The sequence below is a fragment of the Chrysochloris asiatica genome, unplaced genomic scaffold (genome assembly GCF_000296735.1).
Source record: "Chrysochloris asiatica unplaced genomic scaffold, ChrAsi1.0 scaffold00070, whole genome shotgun sequence".
NCBI classification, from domain to species: Eukaryota; Metazoa; Chordata; class Mammalia; order Afrosoricida; family Chrysochloridae; genus Chrysochloris; species Chrysochloris asiatica.
This window is the reverse complement of record NW_006408588.1, coordinates 12517160-12545138: the sequence shown is the minus strand read 5'-3', so window position 1 is coordinate 12545138 and position 27979 is coordinate 12517160. Positions and strand designations below refer to the sequence as shown.

The window sequence follows — 27979 nt, the reverse complement described above, 5'->3', positions numbered from 1 at the left end:
GCAGTGAAAAATGACATTTTTATTTCAACACTTATGCAACTGGTTGTAAACTTTGGGGTGATATAATTTAAATGGATCTGAACAGCTCATTAGCTATGTCAGTGCCTCCTCTCTTGCCAGGCTGTAGCTTTCTGCTAATCTGTTATGTACTGTTACATAATTCCCTGCATTCATTTTCTCCACTGATTTGCTTCAATACATACAAGGTGACTACATTGTCTCTTCCCACTCCTTCTCAGTATAAACGTCAGTTCTATAAGACAGATTTTGGACAGTAATGCATTTTCCTAATAGAAGTTTTGAAGAATTGAATGGGCTTAAAAACATGTGTATGCCACTTTTGGGCTTTGCCCTGTTAGTTAGATATTTTCTTGATTAAGTATGTTTTTTAAGATGATAAGAAAGTGCTCAAGTCTCAATTTACTGGAAGGAAAGTAAGGTAGGGTAAGGGTCTTAGGGAAAGAGTTGTCAGTTGTTAAGATTACACAGAGGAACAATTTCTTCACACTCCTCCCTCTTTCTCCTCTTTAGTTTGTATCCTTAAAGGCCAAGTTGGTGTCAGCAGTTAATATGCTTGACTGCTAACTAAAGTTTAGTGGCCCTAACCTTCCCAGAGGTGCCTCGGAAGAGAAGCCTGGCAATCTATTTTTGAAAGATCACAGCCAGCCATCAAAAACTCTGTGGAGTGCAATTCTCTTCTGAAACATGTTGAGGTCTCCATAAGCTGGAATCAATTCTATGGAAACTGGTTAAAGACTGGTTAAGACATTGGCAAGGCTCTCTACACCCAATCAGGAAGAAATTACACCATGAATTGAAAATATAATAATTTTGCTAATTTAGAATATGAGATTCAGAGAGGCATTTCGAGTTGTCTGATGTTGGTTGGCATGGAGAGGATATAGGCTGCAGTGGGATGATGCTGCCCTTGGTAGCCTCCTCCTCTGGCTCCAGGGGACATTCATCACTGAATGAAGATTGGGAAGGTTCTAAATGGTTGGCAGTAGTTTTCATTAGATAGCTTGCAAAGGAAGGCATTGGGATACATAAAGTCTTTCCTGGTATATTTGCATGAGATTAGCATAAATATGCATGAAATTTACATATCCTTTATTTTCCTCTCACATTATATTTCTTATTTATTTATTGTGGTATTCACTACTTTTCACCAATGTCATTTTTTTTTTCCTCTGGCTTTCCACACAAAACAAGTCATTTGTTTTAAACACTTCCCAGATTCCAGGGGAAAAGAAACATAATTCTTTTGGTGAGTAAGACTGATTTACATAGGGTATGGGGAATAGGTTATCAGGTTGATTTATCCAAGGTTTGGAATAGTCTGTAATGCAAGTCAAAGGAGGGCTCCACAGAATCAGTTCTGGCCTTTGAGAAGTAGAGCAGAAGCATGTGATATCTCCAGAGTGCTGGGCACAGGCACCAGTAGGAACCCGCTGTCCTTTAGTCTCACTCACAGTGACCCCAAAGGGTTTTCAGTGGGTGATTTATTGGAAGTAGATCAGCCCGCCTTTCTTCTAAAGTACCTCTGGATATATTTGTACCTCCAACCTCTAGTCAGAAGCCAAGTGTGGTAACTGTTTTCACCACCCAGGGACTCCAGGAAAAGGGCAAGACAATTGATACTTGGGGGAAAGTTTACTAGGCTGTGCCACAAACAACCTGTGTGGTCTTGGGTAAGTCATTTATCATCCCCAGGGTGAAGGAGGCAATCTTTACTGTTGCTTATAGCTCTAAAATTTATTATTTTAGCAGACTCCTTGATCTAATTATATGAAAAATATTGAGCACCACACAGAGCATTAAATATCCTGGTGCGTAGTTGTTCTGTGTCATGCTTTCCCCTTCTGAAGGGTACTTGGTGATTAATGTAAGCCTCTCTTAAGAGCCACTCTTCCTTGCTCATTCATCTCAGTTTAGTAGGTGCACAAGGTGTAACTTAAATGTTTATAGAAGACACCTATTAATACACCATGTGCAGCACCAAGGTCATTATTTGGGTCTGTGCACATCCAGGTCTGTGGCAAAGAGCTTAGTTGTGATAACTGCATTTGATTTCTCATTTTCTACTCTAGGATTCCTGGTGTGGTGCTATCGAATTAGCACTGGACTGTGAACCACAAGGTCGGCAGTTCAAGCCCACCAGCTGCTCCTCAGAAAACTTATAAAGGGTCTTTATGAGTCAGAACTGACTCGACAGCACTTAACAACAACAACAACAACACTTTAGATTAGGGTCACTTCCAGATTGGCAGAGCAAGAGCTTGTCTTGTTGCATTTTAATATTGTCATTTTTTCGAATGTGAATGAAGAAGTTGTGGCACTAGAAGTGACCAGGGACTTGGTTGGATCTATTTCATACATGTTGTTATATTAGGTACCATCGAAGTGATACCGACTCTTAGTGACCCTATGCACAACAGAATGAAACACTGCCGGGTCCTGGGCCAACCTCACAATTGTTGCCACGCTTCAGCCCATTGAAGCTGACACTTTGCCAATCCATCTTACTGGGGGTCTTCCTCCTTTTCTCTGACGCTCCACCTTACTAAACATGATGTCCTTCTCCAGCTACTGGTCCCTTCTGACAGTATGTCCAATGTATGAGACACAAAGTGTGTGGCCTCCAAGGAGCACTCTGGCTGCATTTCTTCCAACACAGATCTATTGGTTCTTTTGGCAGCCCATGGTACTTTCAATATTCTCCTCCAACACCATAACTCAAATGCATCAATTCTTCTACATTCTTCCTTATTCACTGTCCAGCTTTAACATGCATATGAGGTTATTGAAAATACCATGACTTGGGTCAGGCACATTTTAGTCCTCAAGCTGACATTTTTGTTCTTCAACACTTTAAAGGTCCTATGCAGCAGATTTACCTAATGCAACATGTTGTTTGATTTCTTGACTGCTGTTTCTGTGAGTGTTGATAGTTGATCCAAGAAGAATGAAGTCCTTGACAACTTCAATCTTTTCTCCATTGATAAGAATGTTGTTTATTGGTCCAGTGGTGATAATTTTGTTTTCTTTACATTGAGATGCAATCTATACCAAAGGCTGTGCTCTTTGATCTTCATCAGTAAATATTTTAAGTTCTTCACTTTCAGCAAGCAAGGTTGTATCATCTGCATGTCGCAGGTTGATAATGAGTCTTCCTCCAATCCTCATGCTACATTTTTCTTCATATAACTCAGCTTCTCAGATTATTTGCTCAGCATACAGGTTGAATAAGTATGGTGAAAGAATACAACCCTGTAGCACACCTTTCCTAATTTTAAACCACTCAGTCTTCCCATGTTCTGTTCAAACAACTGCCTCTTGGTCCATGTACAGATTCCTCATGAGCATAATTAAGTGTTCCAGAATACTCGTACTTCGCAGTGTTGTCTATAGCTTGTCATGATCCACACAACTGAAAGCCTTAGCATTGTCAATAAAGCACAGGTAAATATCTTTCAGGTATTCTCTGCTTTCAGCCATGATCCATCACACATCAGCAATGACATACTTCATTTCATGTCCTCTTCTGATTCCAGCTTGAACCTCTGGAAGTTCTTGGTCAATGTATGCTTGCAGCCATTTCTGTATTACCTTTAGTAAAACTTTACTTGCATGGGATATCAAAGATATTGTCAGATGACAGGTAGACATTTTTCTGATATCCTCTGCTTTCAGCCAACATTCATTGGACATCAGCAATGATATCCTTCATTCCATGGCCTCTTCTGAATCTGGCTTGAACCTCTGGAAGTTCTCTTTCAGTGTATGATCGTAGCCATTTCTGTATTACCTTTAGCAAAACTTTACTCACATGGGATATCAAAGAGATTGCCTGATGATTTCCACAGTCCATTGGGTCACTTCTCTTTGGAATGGGCACAAATATGGATCTCTTCCAAGCAGTCGGCCAGATAGTTGTCTTTCAAATTTCTTGGCGTAGATGAGTGAGCGCTGCCTTACTTTTTTGAAAGATGTCAATTTGTATTCCATCAATTCCTTGTTCTTTGCTAATTCCTTCAATGTACCTTGGACTTCTTCCTTCAGTATCATTGGCTCTTGATCATATGCTCCCTCTTGAAATGGTTGAACACCAACTGTTTCCTTTTGCTATAGTGACTCTGTGTATTCCTTCTATCTTCTTTTGATGCTTTCTGCATCATTCAATAATTTGCCCAGAGAATCCTTCAATAATTCAAGTAGAGGCTTGAATTTTTTCTTCAGTTCCCCCAGCTTGAGAAATGCGGAGTGTGTTCTTCCTTTTTGGTTTTCTGATTCTAGATCTTTGCACATTTTGTTGTAATATTTGGCTTTATCTTCTCGAGCTGATCTTTGAAATTTTCTGTTCTTGTACCTCCTCATTTCTTCCTTTTGCTTTAGCATCTCTATGTTGGAGAGCAAGTTTCAGTGTCTCCTCTGCCATCCATTTTGATCTTTTCCTTCTTTCTTGTCTTCGTAATGTATGGTGTTCTTGATGTCATCCCACAACTCTTCTATCTTTAGTGTTTAATGTATCAAATCTTTTCTTCAGATGATCTCTAAATTCAATTTCAAACACATAGATAGATAGTATCAAATTTCTGCTCTGTACTAGTTTCTGACTATTTTTGATAAAATCTATCTGGCCTGAGTTATGTTCTGAGTGATATTTGGTGTTTACAAATGTTTAAGCTACATGTTAAGCATGTAAAAAACATATTCCTTTTGCTTATATCAGTATGTATGTGCAAAGAGAAATCTGCATTCATAGGTAGACACATGTCATTAAGGCTGTCTGAAACACATTAGAGAAACTTGTTTTCTTCTTTAACTCTCTCGAGTGTGAAGTTGAGGTTCATGCTGTAATGATGTCTCAATGCTATGATAAATTTAACAGTACATAGTGAGTGATCCTGGTGTGGTGCTGTGGGTTAATGCGCTGGGCTGTAAAGTCAGTTTGAACTGCAAGGTGGGTGGTTCAAGCTTACCAGCTAGTCCTCGGAAACAGGATAGCTCTGGGTCACTTAACAAGAACAACAAAGTGAGTGAAACTGGTGTGGTGCTGTAAGATAAGCATTGAACAGCTTACCACAATGTTGGCAGTTCAAATCCACCAGCCATTCCTTATAAACCCTATACAGGATCACTGTGAGTTGGAATGACTTGACGACATTTAATAAGAAGTGAGTGGTCATGTCACAGTTATGACAGAGACTTCTTTATAGCTTTTAGCTCATGTTGAGAGGGTATTTTGTTTTACTTCAGTGATGTGATGGGTGATAAAGAACTAAGTGACGTAGACTTGGCTTTGTTTAATAAGATGGGAGTGTATTTCAGAGAGGGAAAATGGATTTTTCTCAATCTCATCTTGTAGCACCCCCTTCCCCACAGTCTTTAGATGGAAAATGTATATCTAACCTGTATAGTTGTCAATTTTCTTTCATCAGTAGGTGCTTTGGGTAGTTTTGATCAACTATGATATGAAATTAGTGTAAGTCAGGTTTTTTGGCAAGAAAACAAATCCAAGTCCACATACGTGCTATATGTCAAAATAAAAAGTCAATAAATGAAGTAAAATATCTGAGGGAGCTTCATAAAGTTTGTGGAAAATGGAATTAAAAGATAATGGAATTTTTCAATTTTGAAAACAAACATTTTGAATTCCGTTGTAATCTGTCTTCTTACATAGGCAAAAATATTTTTATGATTACTTGGAAAGTCAGGTTAGAGCTCAGAATTTTTAGATTCTTTGAAATTCCACATTAGAAAATGGTAGCACAAAGAGAATCGCTCCCTGGTCCTCAACCTGCCCTCTTTTTTTCCCACCTTGGACTCCATCATATACCTAAGTCGCTGTTGTTGTTGTTAAGTGCCGTCAAGTCGGTTCTGGCCCATAGCAACCCTGAACAGGGTTTCTGAGGCTGTGAATCTTTACGGGAGCAGAAAGTCTCATGTTTCTCCTGCGGAGCAGGTGGTAGTTTTGAACTGCTGACCTTGCAGTTTGCAGCCCCATTCATAACCACTACGCTACCAGACTTCCACCCCATATGGCTAATTCTGACCACAGCCTCGTCTGGCTACTTCTTGTGCTTAAACTTTGACATTATGGTTTGTCTTCAGATAGGAGGCACACAGAAGCCAGGGAAACAATCTTAGGTATCTTTGGACAGAGAATTAGGACAACAGCATCTAGGATATGATCTTAAGGGTAATATGGGCTCCAGATGGACTGTCATATTAGTTCTGTGAATTCCCAGTCCTAAGCGGAGTCATAAGCAAGTCAGACCAGAGTCATCTAAAGTAGGAGACCTCTAGCAAAAGCCCCTTTTGCTTGAGTCTAAGTCGCTATTGACTCAATGGTACCTAACAACAACAATAACAACAGGGGTAGTATGAAGAATCCTGGTGACTCTGTGGGTTTGGCATTGGGCTGCTAATCAAAAGGTTGTTAGTTCAAATCCACCAACTGCTCCATGGGAAAAAGATGAGGCTGTCTGCTCCCATAAAGATGTACAATCTCAGAACCACCAAGAAGCAGTTCTACTCTGTCCTTTAGGGTCACTGTTAGTGAAGCATCTTGAAGGCAGTGGGTTTGCCTTTGGTTTTTAAGAGCAGTATTGACCAATCTGGAGATGGATATCATGCTTGGTAAAGCATCGCAGGGCAGCAAAAAAGAGGATGACCCCCAAGAAGATGGATTGGCACAGTGGCAGCAGCAATGGGCTCAAACATAGCAACAATTGCGAGGATGTGACAGGACCAGACAGTGTTTTGTTTTGGTGTGCATAGGGTCTCTATGAGTTGGAACTGACTCAGTGGTACCTAACAATGACAACATTGCTGTGTAGTCAAAACATACCATACAATTTTATTCTAGTCCCCTTTCCTAACCTGCTTGATCATCTTCTCAGGTCTACTCCCTACTTAATAACCCAGACACATTCCACTGAGCTCAGGACTCTACCAGGGTGACTAAAGTTTGCTATGTTGTTAATGGATGGAAATCAGGGGCAAATCTTTCAGGGTAATTGATTATTAGTTGTTGGTCAGTAAAGTGTACCTAAAGCTAAAGAACCCTTTGTCAGACCAGTTCATGATCTACTCTAAAGCAACTCTTCTACATGCATTTAAAAGTCATCCTTGTAGTTAATGCAATGTAAGCCTCACTTTACTGTTTTGCATGAAATTTCCCTTAAGGTTTGTCCCTGAGGAAATCTTAAGGACAGACAGCAAGTGCACCTGCACAAACTTGTTTGTCTTTTATCCTGGTGTAGACAAATAGCTTCTCAGTAGTCCTCTTCTCAGCTAGTCTCCCTTGGTATTCAGATATGTGCTGGTGGAAGATTCGAGAGCACATGATAGAGGCAATGCCCTTGGAACCTGTTTTCATGGACCTGCTTCAGGTTAGTCAAGTGTTGACTCCTTTCTTCTTTCCTATCGCTACAGCTCGAGAGGAGAATGTGGCCACTTTCCGGGGCTCAGAGTACCTGTGCTATGACCTGTCTCAGAATCCGATCCAGAGCAGCAGCGATGAGATCACCCTCTCCTTTAAGACCTGGCAGCGAAATGGGCTCATCCTGCACACGGGAAAATCGGCTGACTATGTCAACCTGGCTCTGAAGGATGGTGCAGTCTCCTTGGTCATTAATCTGGGGTCCGGGGCCTTTGAGGCCATTGTGGAGCCCGTGAATGGCAAGTTCAACGACAACGCCTGGCATGATGTGAAAGTGACACGCAACCTCCGACAGGTAATGGTTGAAGGGAAAGAGTGTAGAGAAAGGTGTTTCCTAAGCAATGAAGCAGGAAGTATATGGAGCAGGTGATGGGTGAGCTGAAGAGGATAGAGATGCGGGTTTGGATATGTCAGAGTCTAACTTTCTCCCAGTCTTTGCAATTTCACAAGGGAAATTCTTAAAGTATATTTCTCTTCATACTTCAATTCTCCATTTATGCTTATTATTTTAAGAAAGAGGTTCAGTTGTGTAGATAATGAAAGTTATGAATACTTTCATCCCTTTTATTCTGCTTTCCTTTTTATCATTTACTTAATTACATTTGAATCTATCATGTTATTGTTAAATTTAATTAGGAACAGCATTCTGTTTCTGCAGCTGGGTAGATTTTCTTCATTCTTTGAATATATGTGTGTGTGTGTGTGTTTTTTTTTTTCCTTTTTAATTAAGTTAGCCGTTACCATGAAGCCATAATTTGAATTCCTTCCAGAAAAGTCTTTCTTTCTCTCTTCCTTTTTAATTTACCATCTTCCCTCCCTTTTCTCTCCCCTCTTGTTATTTTAACCTCTAACCTCGGAATGAATTCTCTGGAATCTTTCTGAATTCCTCTGTTTCTCAGTTCCTTGGTGCTGTGGCCCTCCTTTATTATCCCTGTCTCTACCTCCGAGACGCTTCAATTGACTGGGAGGCCTGGAAAGTGGAAGGACCCAAATAAAACGTCAACTTTGGAGCAGCCTGTCCTGGTTCGGTCCATGCTTGAGAACTCCCATCATTTGCTGATTCTAAGCAGGCAACTGTCAGGTGACAACAGTCTCAGAGCGCCTTAGTCAAGTGAAATTGCTTTCAACTTAATAGTTATGAACACTAAGCATAACAATACTACTACTTCACCAACCCATACCAGTGAGGAGAAAGCGCTTATTTTTTCCTGTAAAAACAAGGTCTATAGTGAAACTGCCTTTTCCAGATGACCATTTCCATTTGGTTTATCTACTTGTGAATTTGTCATTAAACCCAACTGGACAACATTTATCCTTTTCTATTCGTAAAACATGATGTAAATTTCCAGAAAGTGCTTATCAAATGTTCCTCCGTGATAGGACTGATTGATATAAACGTAAACATGAAAGCATAAGAACTGATGGGTGTTTGCACGTGTTTTCTGTTTGATAAAAGCATGACTCCTTACTAATGCTAAAGAAATGGAATAGGCCCACTCACATTGCCAATAGATAATGACTACAGCACACAACTCCATGCTGAGGTATACTGAGGAAGCCACCTGATTGAGAGAAGCCATCCTATTTGTGCTGAAGATAACTAAAGCCACCAACACTAGAGTCTCCGAGCATCTTCACGCCCCTGGACTGGGAAGTTTTGGCTGTTTTTTTTGCTTCCTTTAATGGCAAAGGACCCTATTGTTGATAGTTTCTTTCACCACCACCACCCATCCCCTTTAACACTCAGATGAAAACTTGACTGTCATGAGAACCCGCATCAGATTCCCATTTAATAACATATAAGGCCTTGATATGTTTGAGCTTCAGAGACTAGACTAAATAATTCAAGAGTGACCTTTTGCCAGTTTGACAGGCAGATACATATAACACATGTTAGGCATTAGTCAGTTTTGCTAACTCTTCCACCCCACACACTTTCCTGCCATTCTGGAATGAGTCCCATTAGCCTAAGCCAGGTTCACTTTTATTTCTACTAAAAAAAACCCTTTTCTAAAATAGAATCAGGCCCCAATGAAGTCCTTTAAACTGAGAGGGAATAATCCAAGCTGTAATTAAATATTGGTGTTGGTGTTTTCGACAGACTAGCCAGAGAAAAGCCAGTCTGAGAGGTGTCTGTGCCAAGTTCTGAAACCCAACTCCTCTCTGTGTCCTTGGCCAAGCCATCTAACCTTTCAACACTAGTTTGCATTTGTGAAATGGTGATTACAATCCTCCCCAACCATGTGTGATGGCTAAATATGCAAAGCACCTTATGTTCCGGAAGGATTATGAGCTCATCCCTGGTCTGAGTGCTAGACTCACTGCGACAATGCACATGATTTACAAAGACAACATTCCATCTCAAAGGTGACTGCATCTGTCTGATGCCAAAAAGGCAGTTAAGTAGAGCTCTCAGTCCCAGACAAGGCTACAGTGACCCTAGGCTTTTGCTTTGCTGAAAAACTGTCTTCCATCGACTCAATTCCAGTTCATAGGGACCCTGTAGGACCGAGCAGAACTAAGACTGTGACTCTCCACAGAAGCAGATTGTCACATCTTTCTCCTGTGGAGTGGCTGGTGGGTTCAAACCACTCACTTTTGGTAAACAGCTGAGCACCTTAACCACTGTGAGAAAGCCTACCTAAATTGGGCCTCACTGAACTCCTGACTACGGGTGTACAACCAAATGCAATTTACAGAAAGAGATGGAAATCTCAGATAAGCAGAGTTGAGTTTTCAACTGTAATCTTTTTAACACCAAATCACCTAAGATTATTATTTTGCCCAATAACATTTATAGCATCTTTTTGAGTTCCATAGGATTCTTAAAGGGTTGGAAAGTCCCTGTCTAAATCAAACTGTAAATAGATTGATGAATATTTGCAAGCCAGTTGATGGTGGTCTTGTCTGCCTGTTCTGTAAGGTTGAAGGGCTTCTGTGGCAGAGCATTTATCTGGTGAGAGCTAACCTGGGTTTCATGGTAAATTCACTGGCAAATGGAGTAGAAGTCTCTCCAGTTTTACCTCCAGGATCATCACCTCGTGCCTCTGCCTTTGAACCAAGTCAAGGGAAAGGAGTTCTGATTGAAAGAAGCAATGCAGATTCTCTGCTCCAAATTATAACTAGGATTAGAGATCATGTTATTGTTTGGTTTTCTTTTAAAATTATATTTGTTAGGGAGTCCATGACTCTGCCTGAACAAGGTCAAGGTCATCACATGGGTTGTTCTACCTCTAGATGTCATTCTGTCAAACAGCGCCCACAACATTGAGATTACCAGGGTTCTAGCTCTCCAACCTCCCGGCTCAGAGAGTGTTGGCAATTAAATATTGAAAATGAGCAATGAGGAGACATTCTCATATCCTGTGGAATCGGCCAGTCCTCCCTGCTACTCATCTAGGTTCCTGCTTAAAAGCTTGAAAAGTGCTGTCAAAGGAGAGAGAGATTTTAACACAAAGCATCCTGGCAAAGTAAAAATTTTGAGGTGGGGTGTGTAAAAAAATGTCTAAGACTCAAACTTTTTTTATGCATTCCAATGATGTGAGTCTTCTAAACTATAAGTAAAGGAAAGAGGAAATTGTTTTGTTTCCTCTTCTTCCCCTAACATTGTTGTTGTTGTTGTTAAGTGCCGTCGAGTCCCCTAACATATCTACAAAAATCTAGGGACACTTGAGTCTTGAACTTCCCCATACTACGTTAGGTAACACAGTGGCTCCGTTGGATAATGACTAGGCTGTGGTTCAATCCTACCAGTCATGCCATGAAAGAAAGATGAAGCTTTCTACTCCTAAGTAGAGTTAAAGCCTCGGAAACACCCTATACAGAGTCTCTATGAGTCGGAACTGACTTGATGACGCTTAAAAATAACCACTGCTACATAATGTAGCCTTCCTATGATAGGTGTGATCTGAAAATGTTTGAGGTTCTTTTCTTTCTAGGAGAGAGTTAGGATCACCCAGCTATGTAGTCAGAATCAGATGTGGGGATAAAAATCCTGACATATTGGTATTTCAGATTTACATGGGGGACTATAAAATTAGGGGGCCTTTTCTTTTAGCACAGGTGGATTGTCTGTTAAAGGGTGGGAAGGGTCAGGGGGCGGTGTTCACTCAGAAGAGTCCTTGAAACGTAAGTATGGTGCTAACTCTAACAGGGTGAGATCTGCTCAGAGTGGTCTTTAGAAGAAGTGGGAACGTGCAATGACAAGGTGGAAATGCAGCCCCTTCCTGAGTTGCCTGGGGTGGCAAGGTTTTCCATAAAGTCCTGGTCTCATTGTCTTTCCCCACTCTCTCTTTCTGTGTTGGGTGCCTTTTTTTGAATAACTAACACAAGATCATTCATGCAATGTGTCATTTTACTAACCAACTAATGTACTAACACCCTAACGACTCATCTTTGTTTTTAGTTTTTTTAATTAACAATCGTTCTGTTCACAAGTTTTTAATTTCCTTTCTTCCCCCTTTTCCGCAAAGCACTCAGGCATTGGACACGCTATGGTAAACAAACTACATTGTCTGGTAGATATCATTCTTATTGTCTCTTTTTTTGGGTTTGCCGTGTGTTGCCCCCTCTTCCTTCCTGACCCCCCTTTGATCCTCTGTAGACTAATTTCTTCTTCTTTTTAAATTTTTGTTGAACTAAATGAAAAACTCCCTTTTTCTTAAAAAAAAAAAAAAAAGATGGGGATTCTCTTGTCCTGGAAACAAGATTTGGTTGAGTTTGGTAGGGTAAGGTTTCCTTTTCTCCAATGTTTATTATTTTCCCCCCGTAATATATATATTGCATATATATATTGAATTTTCTCTATTCAGCTGAATTTAATTTTTTGTTCTTATTTTGTTACTTCCAAGTTATAGACTAGGGATTGCAGAGATTTCTAGTGGAGCCTTTCTTCTGTCTGTCTCTTCTTACCCCTGTTACCTTCTCTCCTTTCTTCTTCCTCCTACCTACTCCTAACTCCTTGTCTCTTTCCCTTTTGTGTGGCCACATCTGCCTCAGGTGATCTGTGGAGGAAAGCACCTCCTAGACTTCCTGTCCCTTCTCTGACCTCACTCCCCTATTTGGCCAAAGGGAGCTCCACCAACCACCGTGCCCACCATAAATCCTGCATGGCATGTTTCTGTCTCGTCTCGTTGACTTCCCATTGGCATCAGAATCCATTCTCTCATTTCCCTTCCCATTACTAACAAACTACCAACCATCAATTCAACCTCACTTTCTTCTTTTTCTTTTCCCCACTCATCTTTTTCATTCTCCTATCATCCTTCATCTAGTTTAGGGTTGGGTTTGGACTTTTTCTTTTCTTTTTTTTTAATCAGTGAGGGAGGTGGCAGACAGGGAAAAGACTACCCATTAGTTTTGAGTGTTGTATTCCCCCCCCCCACCCACTTCCATCTTGTTTTCCAGTTTGTTCAGTGCATGTAAGTGTGAAGTGGATTTTGATTCCTTCCTTTATTCCTTGATTTCTCCTCACTTTTTACCACTCCCTGACCTTTTTTCTTCAGCCCCTCTCTTGGCTCCCAATCATTTTTGCATGGGTGTGTCAGCATATGCAGTGTGTGCACGTCTTGTGGTCCATCTCTTCTCTCTGCCCTCTGCTCTTCTTGTGAATGATGGAAGTACGGGTACTGTGCCTTCCCTGTGGGCATTATTCTTCTCATTATTTTGGGTTTTATGCCTTATAATTCCTTTCTTTATGTTAGAGTTGCCATTTTGGTTTGGGCTGTTTCTTCTCTTGGTGGTGGTGATGGCAGGGAAGGGAGGGCAGGGGTTGGTGTCCTGGGATTATCCATGGCATGTATCATTCATAACTCATCAAAAGCAAGGCCCTTCTCCTTCCCGCCCTGAATGCATGTTTGTCAGTGTGGTGTGAGACAAAAAAGAAAGAAAAAGAAAAGAAAAAAAGCAACGAAAACATTCACAACCAAAGACCAACCCCTAACAAAACCCATTGTCAAATGTCTCCTTTGCTGTTCTTCACTGCTACCATAAATAACCATCATTTAAGAAATAAATGAACATTTTACCAGTAAACTGAGACAAGTGGCATTGTTTAAGGATGGTTCCATTTTCTAGCTTGGCTCAATAAAGAGTGCAATGGGGAGAACTAGATGCTCAGCTTGGCAATTCCAACAAACTCTCCCCTGAATCTGCAGGGGAATAATGGAGGTTTGGGCCACAAGGGAGGCAGACCAGAAAATGGAACTTGGCTGCACATAATAAAATCAAACCAAATTAGAAAGAATATCTTACCAAAACCATAATGAAAATGATGTTACAGGTAGGGGGAAGCCATTGGATTTTGAAAGAACCAGAAGGTCATTGCTGGGATTTTTTTTTTTTTTTCTTTTTCTTTGTCCCTGTGTCCCTCTACCAGGTGACAATATCTGTGGATGGCATTCTTACCACGACGGGATATACTCAGGAAGACTACACTATGCTGGGCTCAGATGACTTCTTCTACGTGGGAGGAAGCCCAAGTACTGCTGACCTACCAGGCTCACCTGTTAGCAACAACTTCATGGGTTGCCTGAAAGAGGTAAAGTTCACAGAAAGCCATTTGGTGTGCAGTGTGACTACTTAAGAACAAAGGAGACTTCCAGTTTAATGACAAGGTCTCCCTTGTAATTCCTTTTATGAGACTTTATGTTGTAGCAGAAGAAGGCTGTGGACTTGTAAGCAGATCCCTTAGGTTTTAGTCCCAGTTTAAATTAGTGTATGACTTTGGATTTACCACATACGTACTCTATGACTCACTTTTCATCCTTCTCCAAGTAACGAGGAGTCTTCACAGGTTGGTATGCATTATACATTAAATGAAATTGAAATGATTCAGATGAAAGTTATTTTGAAATCTCAAGGAACTTGATGTATGTAAACTTTAATCTTATGCCTTTACTTGGCAAGTAGAGAAGCTTTAGCTAGAACGGCTTAATTTGTGGTTGCATATCTTGACTAAAATATAACATCTATATTATTTTACCTTTGCCAAGTCTGTTGTTCCCAAGAGTCTCATTATTTGAGGTGAAGGGAAATTCTTAGAATATAATACTGAAGTCTAGAAGATGAGTTTTTTCCTTTTTTTGCTCAAAGCCAGTAGCTATGAGAAAGCAGTGGGGCTTTGCCATTCCTCATTTCTTACCATTGTAGCTGATATGCCGAATCCTCTGGTTGACAGCAAGGAACTCCAGTCAAGTGTAAGTTCAATCTCTAAGGTCAATTGTTGAGGCAAAAGAGTCAGGCTTGATTTGGCAGAATTCTTTCCAAACACTCTGTCTTCAGAGCATTGCAGTGCACATTTTGTTTAAGCTAGGCTTGATTGCCTAAGATATCTATACCATTTCCCAGGGGCAATTCCTTGAGAAGCCAACAGTGTTCCTTCTTGTTTGTGAAAATCTCTGTGATATCTTACCAGCCATGTGTCAGGGCACATTTTATTCTTACTATAGTTATTTGGAACATGCTAAAAATCAGTTATACATAAAATGGCTTTGTATATGCATTCATTCATACCATGTGACTGTGAACCACATCAGGGCAGGGGCTGTGTTTGTTATGGCTGACATAGAGTAGGTGCATAGAAACCATTGATTGAAATCAACTTTTCATCTGATTATTTATGTGTATGTGTACATGCACGCTGTAACTAGCTTAGTGGCTTTTTCCAGACTAGGGTCTCCAGGCTCAAGGACTTTATTATGTAGGAAGGAAGACCAGACCAGAAAGTGAGTAATGTCAGTGTAGGACACAATGCGCTCAGGACTATAGACCAAGTGTTCTAATTGAGGAGAAGAAATCGGTAAAGTTTTGATGGAAGTTCATTTCAGAGAAGTAATTACGTTTGATCTGGGTCTGTTACAATAACCCACGTGTGAATTTAGAGAAAGGGGCAGAAAGGAGAAATGAGACAAAGCAGGGAAAAATCATTACAGCTTTGTGTAGTTCTCAGTGTGAAGGACAAACCCAAGCGGTGTTTTCCTCTCTCCCTGCAGTCTTTAGGGATTCTACTGACATCCAGACAGAACTGTGACAGGCATAGACCACCTATTCTCTGGGATTTACTCTCAGTTGGATAGAGGAAAGGCATAAACTGCTCACTGTCTAATGAAACCTGAAAAACTCTTAACTACTGTTCCGTCACATTAGATTGGAACAGCTTTCTCATCAGAAGTCTAAAGGAAGATTCCTGTTATAAGGTGCTTCACCCATGAAGGAATCAGGCATTGATTGCCTTGGAGTGTTGTTGTTGTTAGGTGCCATTGAGTTGGTTCCGTCATAGTGACCCTATGCACAACAGAACAAAACACTGCCAGGTCCTGAACCATCCTCACGCCTGTGGATGCCATTGCTGCTGTGGAGTAGCTGACCATGTCTATAGTGAAACCATCGTGGGGATGGAGATTCCCCTGGGCAAGATGTAGGCCTGGTCTCTAAAAACCAGTATTCATTTATACACAATTCTATCGAACTGTTTCTTAATTGTGTATTTTGAGATAAATACACTTTATCTCAAACCAGAAATCTTTTGACTACTCATTAAGAAGGGTTTTCCTAATTACTTTGAAAGAGGCCTCATACACGCACAAAGAGCTCATGCAGAATATAAAGTGAATGGAAAAGTTACACACACACACTGATACACACTGTAACATTTGTCAGGTGGAGAGCCAAACGCTTCAGAAATTACTGAGAAGTTTCATGTCATAGTTTCAAAGTTAAAGGCAGTTCTGAAAAAGTGCCAATAGTAGACATAACATTATTATTGTTAAAAAATCTGTGTAACTTCACAGCACAAATCAGTCTTTAAATCCAGATCAATTTAGGAGATAGAAAGTTAAAGCACTGGGCGAAACAGAGATGAGATGAGAAGGTCTTGCACCTCCTCCTCTCCTTTGTGTATTCATTATTATGTTTTAGCCAGATACTGTTAGGTCTAATACAGTCCTGGTGTATCGTGTCTTTCCATTTAATTACTGTAATTCATTTTCTCTGTGCAAATCTGGGAAATTCTTCTCTTATTCTTAATATTTGTCTTTTGCAAATTGGTAAACAGGCCAGAGTTTCCAGCTACCTTGGGATTTAGCCCCTTGACAACTCCCACTTACTTACATTGACTATTTACCTCAGGAAACAGTTTCCAGTTTTTAAAATGTCCTTTTCCTCGTCACTGCATCTCTTTCTTCCTTTTTCTTCTTTTGCCATTTGATGTCTTATACTTAACTGGATGCTTTCTTGTGTCATTTTCCTTAGATTGAGAATGTGGTGACGGGGACACGGAGCTCCTCTTGCAGTTCATGATGTTTCTGTGTTGCCATAAAATCAGTTTTACCTTTGGAGCTACACTTACTACATACATAAAATCAAATACTGGAATACTGGTGTGGCTATGTAGGATAAATACTGGATGACTAACCATAGGATTAAGGAGCTCTGGTAGAGTGGTGGTTATGACTAAGGCTGCTAATTTCACGGTCAGCAGTTCAAAACTACCAGCTGTTCCGTGGGAGAAAGATGAGGCTTTCTCCTTCCGTAATGATTTGCAGTCTTGGAAACCCTGTACAGGTCGCTGTGAGTCGGAACTGACTCCACCGCACATAACAACAACAACAACAACCATAGGATCAGTGACTCAAACCCATCAGCTGCTCCTTGGAAACCCTATAAAGAGTCCCTGTGAGTCAGAAGTGACTCCACAGCAGTTAACAACAACAACAACAACAACAAATGCCTTAATTAAGTCACTGACCTCGGAAATCCTATGCAGGGTTGTTATGAGTCAGAACTGATTCAACAGCACACAGCAACAAACAGCAACATGACTTTACTCCTGAGCTATAATAGCTATGGATTTTACCTCTGTTCAAACTCCCTAAGTTGATAAACGTAACAACTAAGGCTATCCGTGTTATCATCATACGATTGTGGTTCCCCAGATACCTTAGTCATAAGAGATTGGTGTCCACTTAAACCTCACAGTCAGCATCTTGTTCCTCTTTCTGTGTTCATGTTTTCATTTGTCTGCTGTATATTTATTCTTAGACTTCTGGTGTGATGCTGTAGGATAAGCACTGGAGTACAAACCACAAGGTTGGCGGTTCAAACCCATCAGCTACTACTCAGAAACTTTGTACAGGGTGGCTGTGAGTTGGAATTGACTTGACGGCACTTGATAACACCAACATATTTATTCTTAAGAAGCTCTGGCAGTGTAGTGGTTATGGGTCGGGCTTCAAGGTCAGGTGTTCATTAAAGATTTACAGCCTCAGAAATTGTATATGCAGGTTGCTATGAGTTGGAAATGACTCCACAGCTCACCACCACCACCAGTGGGTTTTCCATCAATATCTGCTGAGTGAAATTGCATGTTTGTAAATTAAGAAATGTCTTTCTTAAGATAAATGTTTTCTGCAACTATTAACTTAATGACTTCCTTTGAATGACCAATGTACATCTTGACATGACAATACTTGAACCTTTCTAGAAACCTCAAACTTAAGAGAAATGCTACACAAAAATATTCAGAGTTCCAGAGATGGAGGCAGAGATGATGACATGGAGAGATGGAGCGCCTGGGGGTGCTAGACCCAGAGAAGGAGAGGGACTGTGTGCTGATGACCGGGGGGCAGGCTTGCAGGGTATACACTTTGGTTGGTTGATGGTGCATGGAGGGGATTGTAACCATGGCAATGAAACAATGTATGATAGGATGAATGTAAAGCTAATGTTCTCCCATGTAAACTATCACATAATTAACCATAAAACATTTAAAAAAAAAACAGTCAAAGCTAGGATAAGAGAAATGGTGTGGTAGCTCTTCTAGGAAGAATAGGATTAAAAAGGGTTTAGGAAATGCAGCATGGTTCAATGAAAAACAAAACAACAAAAACTCTTGGTTTTGAATCAAAAAACCTGTTTAGGAGAATAGGCTTTATCGTTGTCTATATCCTCAGAAACCCTATACAAGGGGCTATGAAGTTAAGCCGACTCCAGGACACTTAACGACAGCAACATATGCTTTCAATGGAGTCCTGGTGAGGCGCTGTATGATAAGTGCATGACAGCTAACCACAAGGCCAGTGGCTAGAACCTGCCTGCTGCTCCTTGGAAACCCTATAAAGGGTTGCTATGAGTCAGAATTGACTCTAGGGCACTTAACAACAACAACAAGAAGAGCATATGCCTTGAAGAAGTCACTGATATTATTTGAATCTCAGTGTCCTAGCTCATAATGTGGAGATATTAAGACCTTTCCTGTACAAAATAAAGTATCAAAAAGTAAAAATCACATAGCACAATACAGAGGTTTTTTACTATAACAATTATTATTAAGAATTACATAATGTACCTCATAAAGCAGCTTTTTTTTTAATATAAAATAAAGCATAAGCAAACTTTCATCCCTATCTTTATAGTTCCTGTATTAACAAATCCCTTTCAGGAACAAGGAGACAATTTTATTTCAAGGATTGCTTTCTATAACTCTCTCATCTTTGCTGAAGATGTGATTGGGAGCTAACTGCTGAAATACCTGATAACATGTCCTACACTATCCTTTCTTGCCTTCCCCCAATCATTACCTAATTCACTGCCTGCAGAGCATACATTTTTTTTTATTCATTTGTTTACTTGGCAATTGTCAATTTTCCCCTATTAAAATTATGGCTCCATGAGAACAAAGATCATATCTATTCATAGGTATATCCCCAGAATGTAGCAGGAAATTTTACTCAAGAAGTGTGTCTGGAATAAATAAATAAATGAGCTAACTTTGTGGGGCTCTGAACCCTGATGGTGTTCAGGTCAACAAATGTGAGGGAGCTTCAAAAGTTTGTGGGAAAATTCCATTATCTTCTAATTCCATTTTTCCATGAACTTTTAGAAATCCGTCATATGTACTAAAAACAAATTAGAATATGCCAAAGACTATGCTAAGGGATCATGATACAAAGATGAACCAGTCATGGAACCTGACAGATAAGGGGGGAGGCAGACACAAAATTAATTTAAGTAAAAGGCAGTTAATGCTCCCATGATGTATTTACTGGTATATTGAGACGGTGGAAGGAAAGTAGTTAATGTGCCCTCAGCATTCAAGGAACAGTCCAGGAGATAATGTGTAATTGGAGCCTCAGGATTAGTTGTTGTTGTTAGGTGCCATCGAGTCGGTACCGACTCATAGCAACCTATGCACAGCAAAATGAAACACTGCCCGATTCTGGGCCAACCTCACTGTTGTTGCCACGCTTGAGTCCACTGATGCTGCCACTTGGCCAATCCATCTCATTGGGGTCTTCCTCTTTTTCTCTGACCCTCCAGCTTACTAAGCATGGTATCTTTCTCCAGCGACTGCTCCCTCCTGACAATATGTCCAAAGTATGAGAGACGAAGTTTGGCCATACTGGCCTCTAAGGAGCATTCTGGCTGCACTTCTTCCAAAACGGATCTATTGGTTCTTTTGGCAGCCCATGGCACTTTCAGTATTCTCCTCCAACACCATAACTCAACGGCATCAATTCTTCTATGGTCTTCCTTATTCACTGTCCAGCTTTCACATGCATATGAGCTTATTGAAAACACCATGGCTTGGGTCAGGCACACTTTAGTCCTCAAGCTGACATCTTTGCTCTTCAACATTTTAAAAAGATCTTGTTCAGCAGATTTCCCTAATGGAATACCTCATTTGCTTTCTTGACTGCTGCTTCCGTGAGTGTTGATAGTGGATCCAAGAAGAATAAAGTCCTTGACAACTTCAATATTTTCTTCATGGATAAAAATATTGTTATTGGTCCAGTGGTGAGGATTTTTGTTTTCTTGACATTGAGATGTAATCCATACCGAAGGCTGTGCTCTTTGATCTTTATCAGTAAATGTTTTAAGTCCTCTTCACTTTCAGCAAGCAAGGTTGTATCGTCTGCATATAGCAGGTTGTTAATGAGTCTTCCTCCAATCCTGATGCCATGTTTTTCTTCATATAAACCAGCTTCTCAGATTATTTGCTCAGCATACAGTTTGAATAAGTATGGTGAAAGAATACAACCTTGTCACACAGGATTAGTAGACATTAACAAAGGAGAATGGTGGGAATGGTGATGGATCACCAGGATGATGGAGCACCAAGAACAAAGGCCCAGAGACAGCAAAGAACAGGGTGTCTGGGTAGGGAACCTTCCATCAGAGCATCAAATATATGACTGGAATCTGTCAGAGATGAGCCTGCAAAGTTAAGGATAAAGCCAGGTCACACAGCCTTATTTTATGCTCAACCCTTGGACTTTATTCTGTGAGTAATAGAGAACCATTGAAGGATTTTAAGTAGTAGAGTGCACTTTCTGATTGGCATCTTGTCCATCAGGCCTTAATTCCTTGAATAAGCATTTCACCTGTTGTTTCCTCAGGTATATTTTTGTCCTAGGAAGTAGGAGAGCAGAGATGGGAAGTGGTCCATCAACTTTAGCATTAGGACAGAAAAGTGCATCTCTAAGTCTTATAATTTCTACAGAAAAATGCTTCTAACTCTCATTTCCATTTCAAATGACTCTTATTCTCAGTGCTTTTCTCCTTCCTTTATCCTTAATGTCACTGTGCTATCATTGTTGGACCAAGTGTAGTGTAGAGGAAAAATGTCAAACAAATATTGAGTTGCATGAATAGGGTCTCTATCAGATTCACCAATACTAGAGAGTTTACAAGGCGTTCTCATAGCCAGGTGGTGAAAGTGCTCACTTGCTAACCAAAAGGTCAGCAGTTCAAATCCATCAGCTTTCCAGTGGGAGAAAGCTGTAGCAGTTTGCTCCCATAAAGATTTGCGCCCTTGGAAACCATATGGTCAGTTCTATTCTGTCCTTGAACCTTGCCTTGAGTCACAGTCAGCTCTATGGTAATGGGTTTAGAACAAATATTAGGGAGTTTGCTCAACCATATCATAATAACCTTCTATGAGGCACAAGTTCCTTATTGTTAGATTTGACGTTTTCTACATCTCCATCCTCTCTTCTCAATCTGTTACTGCTCCCTGGCATGTTGGTACCTCCCTTTTCCCATAGAGAAGCTGTAGTGCTGCTGGGGCCTCTGGGACTGACTGGCCCATCTTACCTCTTTTCTTGTGTATCTTTAATCAGAAAGGAAAAGCAGCAGGATTGAACGCATATTTAAAGGAAAAAGGATGGAATAGAACATCATTGTGCACATTACCGTCCACATCCCTTTGTGATTATTAGTCGTTTAAAACCGAGTGGGGTTTTGTAGCTAGACATAATCTCTGAACAGATGATTAATGGTATAATCTGCAATAACTTTACATTTTATAAAACCCTGATAGGAGTCCACATCTGGTGAGCCAAGCTATTTAAGGCTGTGTTAATTCTGTTAATTGCTATATGTTTATTTGAATTGCTGGCACCTGCGGGCTTTGGGATAATGTGTTTGTTTTTTTTTTTCTTTTCTTTTCTTTTCTTTTTAATATACTCGTTTTATTTTGCCCTGCCTCACTGTCTTTCGCTGCTGTCTTTTATGCAATCATTTAATTTCTCTCTTAATTTTCTTTTCTTCATTATCCTCTTCCTCTAAACTGCTATATTTTTTATCCATCCTGTTCTCATCCTCTGTATTTTGTTATCTCAAGCTCTTGTATTTGTATTTTAACTGATTTCTCAGGTAGGGATTACTGCTGCTATCTAAACAGGTATATTCAGTGTACAAATTGGGTTTAAATATCTCTTTCTTCCTAGCATTAAGAATACTGTGCTGTCTCAGAGGAAGCAAAGGTCAAGTGAGTTTTCTACACTAACTTGGAAGAACAGGAAAGGTAGACTTTTAAAGCACAAGTCTGGGATTTGAAGCTTGCCTAGACTCATTGTGGTTACCAGCAAGCCACTTGACAGTTTTTTACGTGTAAAATAATAATACCTATTCCAAACATTTTTATGTCAAGAGCAAATATGTTTAAGAAATATGGAAGTGCTTTATAACTGTAAAACACTGTGCAAATGCTAATGTAGCTATTATTTATATTATTAATAGAAACCAAATCAATGAGATCTGGCCAAGGAACCACTTACTGCTCTTTGCTATTTCTGCAATGAAAAAAAAAAAAAAAACCACAGAAGTTTGGAGAGTTCCTATATTGTTTAATAAGAACTGCTGAATTGGAACCTGGTGATTGGATCCAGTTCCAAAGCTAATTGGAAAGCCATACACTTCCTTTGGAGTTCTGGTGTGGTGCTCTGGGTTAATGTGCTGGGCTGCTAGGTCAGTTTGAACTACAAGGTCTGCAGTTCAAGCTCACCAGTTACTCCTCAGAAAGCCTATGCGTGGTCACTATGAGTTAGAATCAACTCAACAACACTTAGCAACAACAACAGCTCCTCCTTTGGACAATCGTGTCCTGATGTGAAAACGTGTACTACTCAGCTAAGTGCACACTACCGTGGAGAACTTCTCAAAATTGTAACACAGGAATTCAAGGTTCTGGGCACCAGAGTTGAATTTGTTCCTCTCCTTTAGGAAGAAGTGAAGAACCACAAAAAGGAAATCAAAGAAGACAAGATTCCAACAAGGAATTAAAATATAATAATCCAAGACTGAGGAATGGAGGATGGTAAAGGGAGAGGGAAAGGCAAAGGAGAAATGGAAGCTCAGGAAATACTTACCAGGCAGAATCATAAGAAACTGCCATTTTAGGCGGGCTAAAAGAAGGGCTCCTGGTGTGGAACTGTGGGTTAATGCACCAGACTGCAAAGCCATTTGAACTTCAAGGTCAGTGGTTCAAACTCACCAGCTGCTCCTCAGAAACCCTATACAAGGTCACTATGGATCGGAATTGACTTGATGGCACTTCTCAACAACAACAAAAGGAGGGAGTCCTGGTGTGGTGCTGCAGGTTAATGTGCTGTACTGCAAAGTCATTTGAACTGCAAGGTCAGTGGTTCAAGATCACCAGCTGCTTCTTGGAAACTGTATAGAGGGTCACTGTGGGTCAGAACTGACTCGACGGTACTTAACAACAACAACAAAGAAGTTAAAGCCAAATATTGTCAATTTTGTTTTCAAAGTTAAGAGTAACATTTTTGTGAAGTGGACAAATGAGAAGTTCTGGAAAAATATCACCTCCTGGATTACAAGGAACTGTAATGAGCAAGAAAGAATGACCATAAGGCACAGCAGAGGAAACAAAATCCTAAAGTGTTGGGGATGTGTAATGAGGCGTCCATTTTCCTAACTTGTATGAATGCTTTCCTCATATACAGGGGAAAGCATTGAAACTAAGAGGTTTGAGACCTGGTTGGTAATTTTTAAGAAATTTTTGTCTCTGAAAGACAAGACCAAATATATATATATATATATCAGACAATGAAAGCTATGGTATTCTGAGCATAATTGGATTCTAGGCAATTTTTGGAGCATATTATTAACAGAAGGTATGATCCCCTAGCAAAGAAAAGAATGATCAATAAGAATATGCAGTGTTTCATTAATGAAACTCATATATCCATCCAATAGGGTACTATACTGGTTACTCAGAAAGACTATGAATCGGGCATAAGTAAATATCAGGAAACCACTTGACAATACGTTTTGTGATAACCTTATCAACAAGATGGGGAAATTACAGTTGGACCTATTTAGTAATGAAATCTATTTAGTAAAGGAATAACTGGTTAAACATATAAACCTAAACTGGATAAGTGGATCCCTGTGGATCTTTGTGCTCATTTCTGGTGGATGCGACAAGGTTGCTTCTTACTCAACATGGATGTCAGGAAAATGAGAATGACAGAGAATATGCGCCTACAGAATCTGAGACAGAATTAACAGGTGTGATCTGGAAAGCAAAGGAACTGATAGTTCTACAGTGCAATTTATTAGTTACAAGGACAGACTCTGAAAGTAGAGTTCCTGGCTGCAGAGCCACAACCCACACTCGCTAGCTCTATGATGCTAGATAATTAGCCCTATCTGTGCCTCACTTTGTCTATGTATTAAATGGGCACAATAATTATACCTACTTCATAGGGCTACTGTGAGTATTGTCTGAGATAAACACAAAATGCTCAGAACAATGCTTGGCATGCTGAAAATGGTCAGGAAGACATTTTTATCATTATCATCATCACTGTGTGCTAGTGTGATTACTGGGAGTGTTCTATTCAGTTCTGGATGATAAATAATTTAAAAAGATAACTGAATTAAATTGATATATTGGAATAAGTTTAGAGTGGAGCTTTGAAAAAGGTGAAGGGATTCAAGAAGCTGATATTAAAAAGGTGACATTTAGCCTAAGGAAGCAAAGATTTCTGAACCAAGTAATTGAGAGTTGTCGTCATACATGAAGAGTTGTCCTATGGAAGTAGAATTTGACATGACCTAAATGTCCTGAAGATAATTTAAAAATGGTTGCAGTAGTGTATTGAGAGGAAGCTGCCCCAAAATTCAAGCTGGATTCAGAAGAGCACATCAAATATGGGATATCATTGTGGATATCAGATAGATCATGGCTGAAAGCAGAGAATGCCAGAAAGATATTCACTTGTGTTTTACTCATTGTGCAAAGCTGTGCAGATCATAACAAACTATGGCTAACATTCTAAAGAATGGCAATTCAAAACACACAGACCAAGAGCCAGTCTTTCAAATAGAACAAGGGGATAATATATAATTTAAAATCAGCAAAGGTGGGTGTCAGAGTTATATCCTTTCACCATACTTACTCCATCTGTATGCTGAGCAAGTAATATGAGAAACTGGACTGTATTAAGAAGTACATGGCATCAGGTTTGGAGAAAGACTTATCAACAACCTGTGATATGCAGATAATACAACCTTGCTTGATGAAAACAAAGAGGACTTGAAACACTTGCTGATGAAGATCAAAGACTATAGCCTTCATTATGGATGACAACTCAGTGTAAAGAAAATAAAAATCCTTACAACTGGACATCATAAATGGAGAAAGGATTGAAATGGTCAAGAATTGCATATAACTTGGATCCACAATCATTGCTCATGGAAGTGGCAGTTAGGAAATCAAATGACTGTGCTAGGCAAATCTGCAAAAGGCCTTTTTAAAGTATTCAAGAGCAAAAATGTCAGTTTGAGAACTAAGGTGGGCCTGACCCAAGCCTTGGTATTTTATCTTTCCTCATGTGAATGTGGAAGCTGGACATAGAAGAAGGAAGCCTGTAGAAGAATTGATGTATTTGAATTATGGTGTTGGCAAAGAGCAAACAAATCTGCCTTGGAAAAAGTACAGCCAAAATGCTCTTTGGAAACATGGATGGCAAGACTCTATCTTATGTACTGTGGACATGTTATCAGGAAGGACCAGGTCCTGGAAAAAGGCATCATATTTGGTAAAGTGAAGAATCAGCAACAAATAGATGGATTGACAAATGGGTCGGAACAATGGGCTCAAGCATAATATCAATCTTGAGGATGGTGCAGGACTGGGCAGTGTTTTGTTCTGTTGCAGATAGGATTGCTGTGAGTCGAAGCTGACACCTAACAGCAACGACAAATGACCTCAATAAGAACTAAGGTGAGTGGGAATAAATTCTGAGTTCTTAATAGAAGAAATAGCTTTCAATGAGACTGGTCCAAATCTGTCTTTAAGGTAATGAGTTATCTGGCACTCGAGGCATTGAAACATTCCCTGGGCAACCACTTTACTAATGTCAAAAAATCCTAGCATCAAATAAGTAGATGATACTGGGTTTCTAAGTTCCTTCCAAACAAAGATTCTATAGCTCTGTAATGAATGATACTGGAAAGAATGAGGCTAATTGATTAGACTAGTTCACTGTGGAGTCCTGGTGTGATGCTATAAGGTTACCACTAACTACAAGGTCTCTATGAGTTGGAACCTACTGTTGGCACTTAACAACACCAACGACTACCAACTCAGTATGATTTGGTAAAGGAAAAAAAAAAGGAAACAGACTCCTCTGAGCGAGGTTGGTGATGCCTCTCTGGTTAAACTCACTCTAGGGAATGGTCTCTCACTACCAGTTAGAGGCTCCACTTCATAGGAATGCCCATTTAATCGGGCAAAAATGCCCTGCTGGGAGATCGGATACAATTACTTTTTTTATTCCTAACTTGTCATTGATTGTTCTGAGAGGAAAGCATTTTTGCTTGAGTTCTCACTTTGACTGGGCAAATTGATACTGTTCAACCTGTTAATGGGGAAATGATTTTCGTTTTGGGACTGAAGAGAGAAGTAGCTGTTCTTGGTATACATACCAAGCAGTGGAATATCTTTATCTGGAAACGTCTACTACATCTTCAGTTTTGTTCCAACCCAATACTTTCAGTGAAGTTGGAACTGTTTTCCTCTAGTGTCCACAAAAAGCCAACATGAGTAGAAAATAATTTTTAAGCTTATTATGAATATTCAGTCTGATTCTGAGTCTCCTACTTAATTTTTTCCTCTTCAGGATAAATTCAGTGGAACTCATTACTTTCTAAAAATGTTACTTATTTACAGCAAATGTAATCTACCACAACATTCCCACTGTGACAAAATCTCTTGTCATCAAATGCCTCAAAGGAGACCAAAAAGTCTCCTTACATACACCTACAGGGATAAAATAATCATTGAACTAATTAATTAGTTAATGTTTTCTAACATTGCTTTTCAAATGCAAAAAGGACTATTCCATTAGTATCATGGTGTTTTTGTAACCTTGTGTCCCATCCCCGTGGGAACAGTGTGGTACCAGTAGTTCTGTACAGATTTCTACAGAGATGTAAGGACAGATTTTTTTGCTGGACAAATTAATGAAGACATAACATAGGGCAGCAAAATTGCACACCAATTATCAACCAATAAATTCTCCATTTCTCCCTTCCTTCTCTTCCTTAACAGCCAATAATGGCAGATGGCCTAGCTCAGAAGTAAAAAGAAAATTCAAACTATTCAAGTTAGGGTTACTAAACTTCTTGCCTTCCAACTTTAGACTCACCTTCCAACATATTCATTGTTGCCTTCATTTCTCCTGTCTTATCAAATGAGTGCTTCTCCTCCCATTTTCCACTGTTGTCCTATTTTTTGAGATTGAGGCCATTTACGGACTCTCTTTATTTCAGTTCTCTTTAATCTTCTCCTTCACCTCTTCTGCATCCCCTCAGCTAGACTTGCTCCATAAAGCACTTCTTTGGGCCTGTCTTCTGTTCAATTGACACCTTTGAAGTTATACATTTGGGGGGCTCCTGTTGTGGCATTTATATATGTGGGTGGTGGGAGTTTTAGGGTTTGTGTGCAAGAGGTTTTGAAAGTTCCTACAGGAGAGTCTGATGAAAAACTGGGTTGAGTAATACACAAGACAGGGTGGAATGTTAGATCTTGAGCCTTTCCTATTGGTCCTGTGGTGGATGTTGTAGGGTACTGGAGTGGTTGGGTGAATGTTTGGATACCCTGTAGGATGTTTTCAGCATCTTCTGGCATGTTTGTGATGATACATCTAGAGGAGAATAATGAACCTTATGAGGGTTTTGAGAAAGCTAGGGAGGCTTTGGTTTCTACCGATGTTCATAAAG

General features: G+C 39.9%; 1 protein-coding gene across 1 annotated transcript in view; it reads left to right on the top strand.

Moving 5' to 3' along the window:
• Positions 1-7443: 7443 nt before the first annotated feature.
• NRXN3 (neurexin 3) overlaps positions 7444-27979 on the top strand; it is a 1807186-nt gene continuing 1786650 nt past the window's right edge. The window contains exons 1-2 of the mRNA XM_006864755.1: positions 7444-7742; positions 13824-13985. Of these exons, the coding sequence (XP_006864817.1) occupies positions 13884-13985 (102 nt within the window). The 5' untranslated portion in view covers positions 7444-7742; positions 13824-13883. The remainder of the gene's footprint in view (positions 7743-13823; positions 13986-27979) is intronic.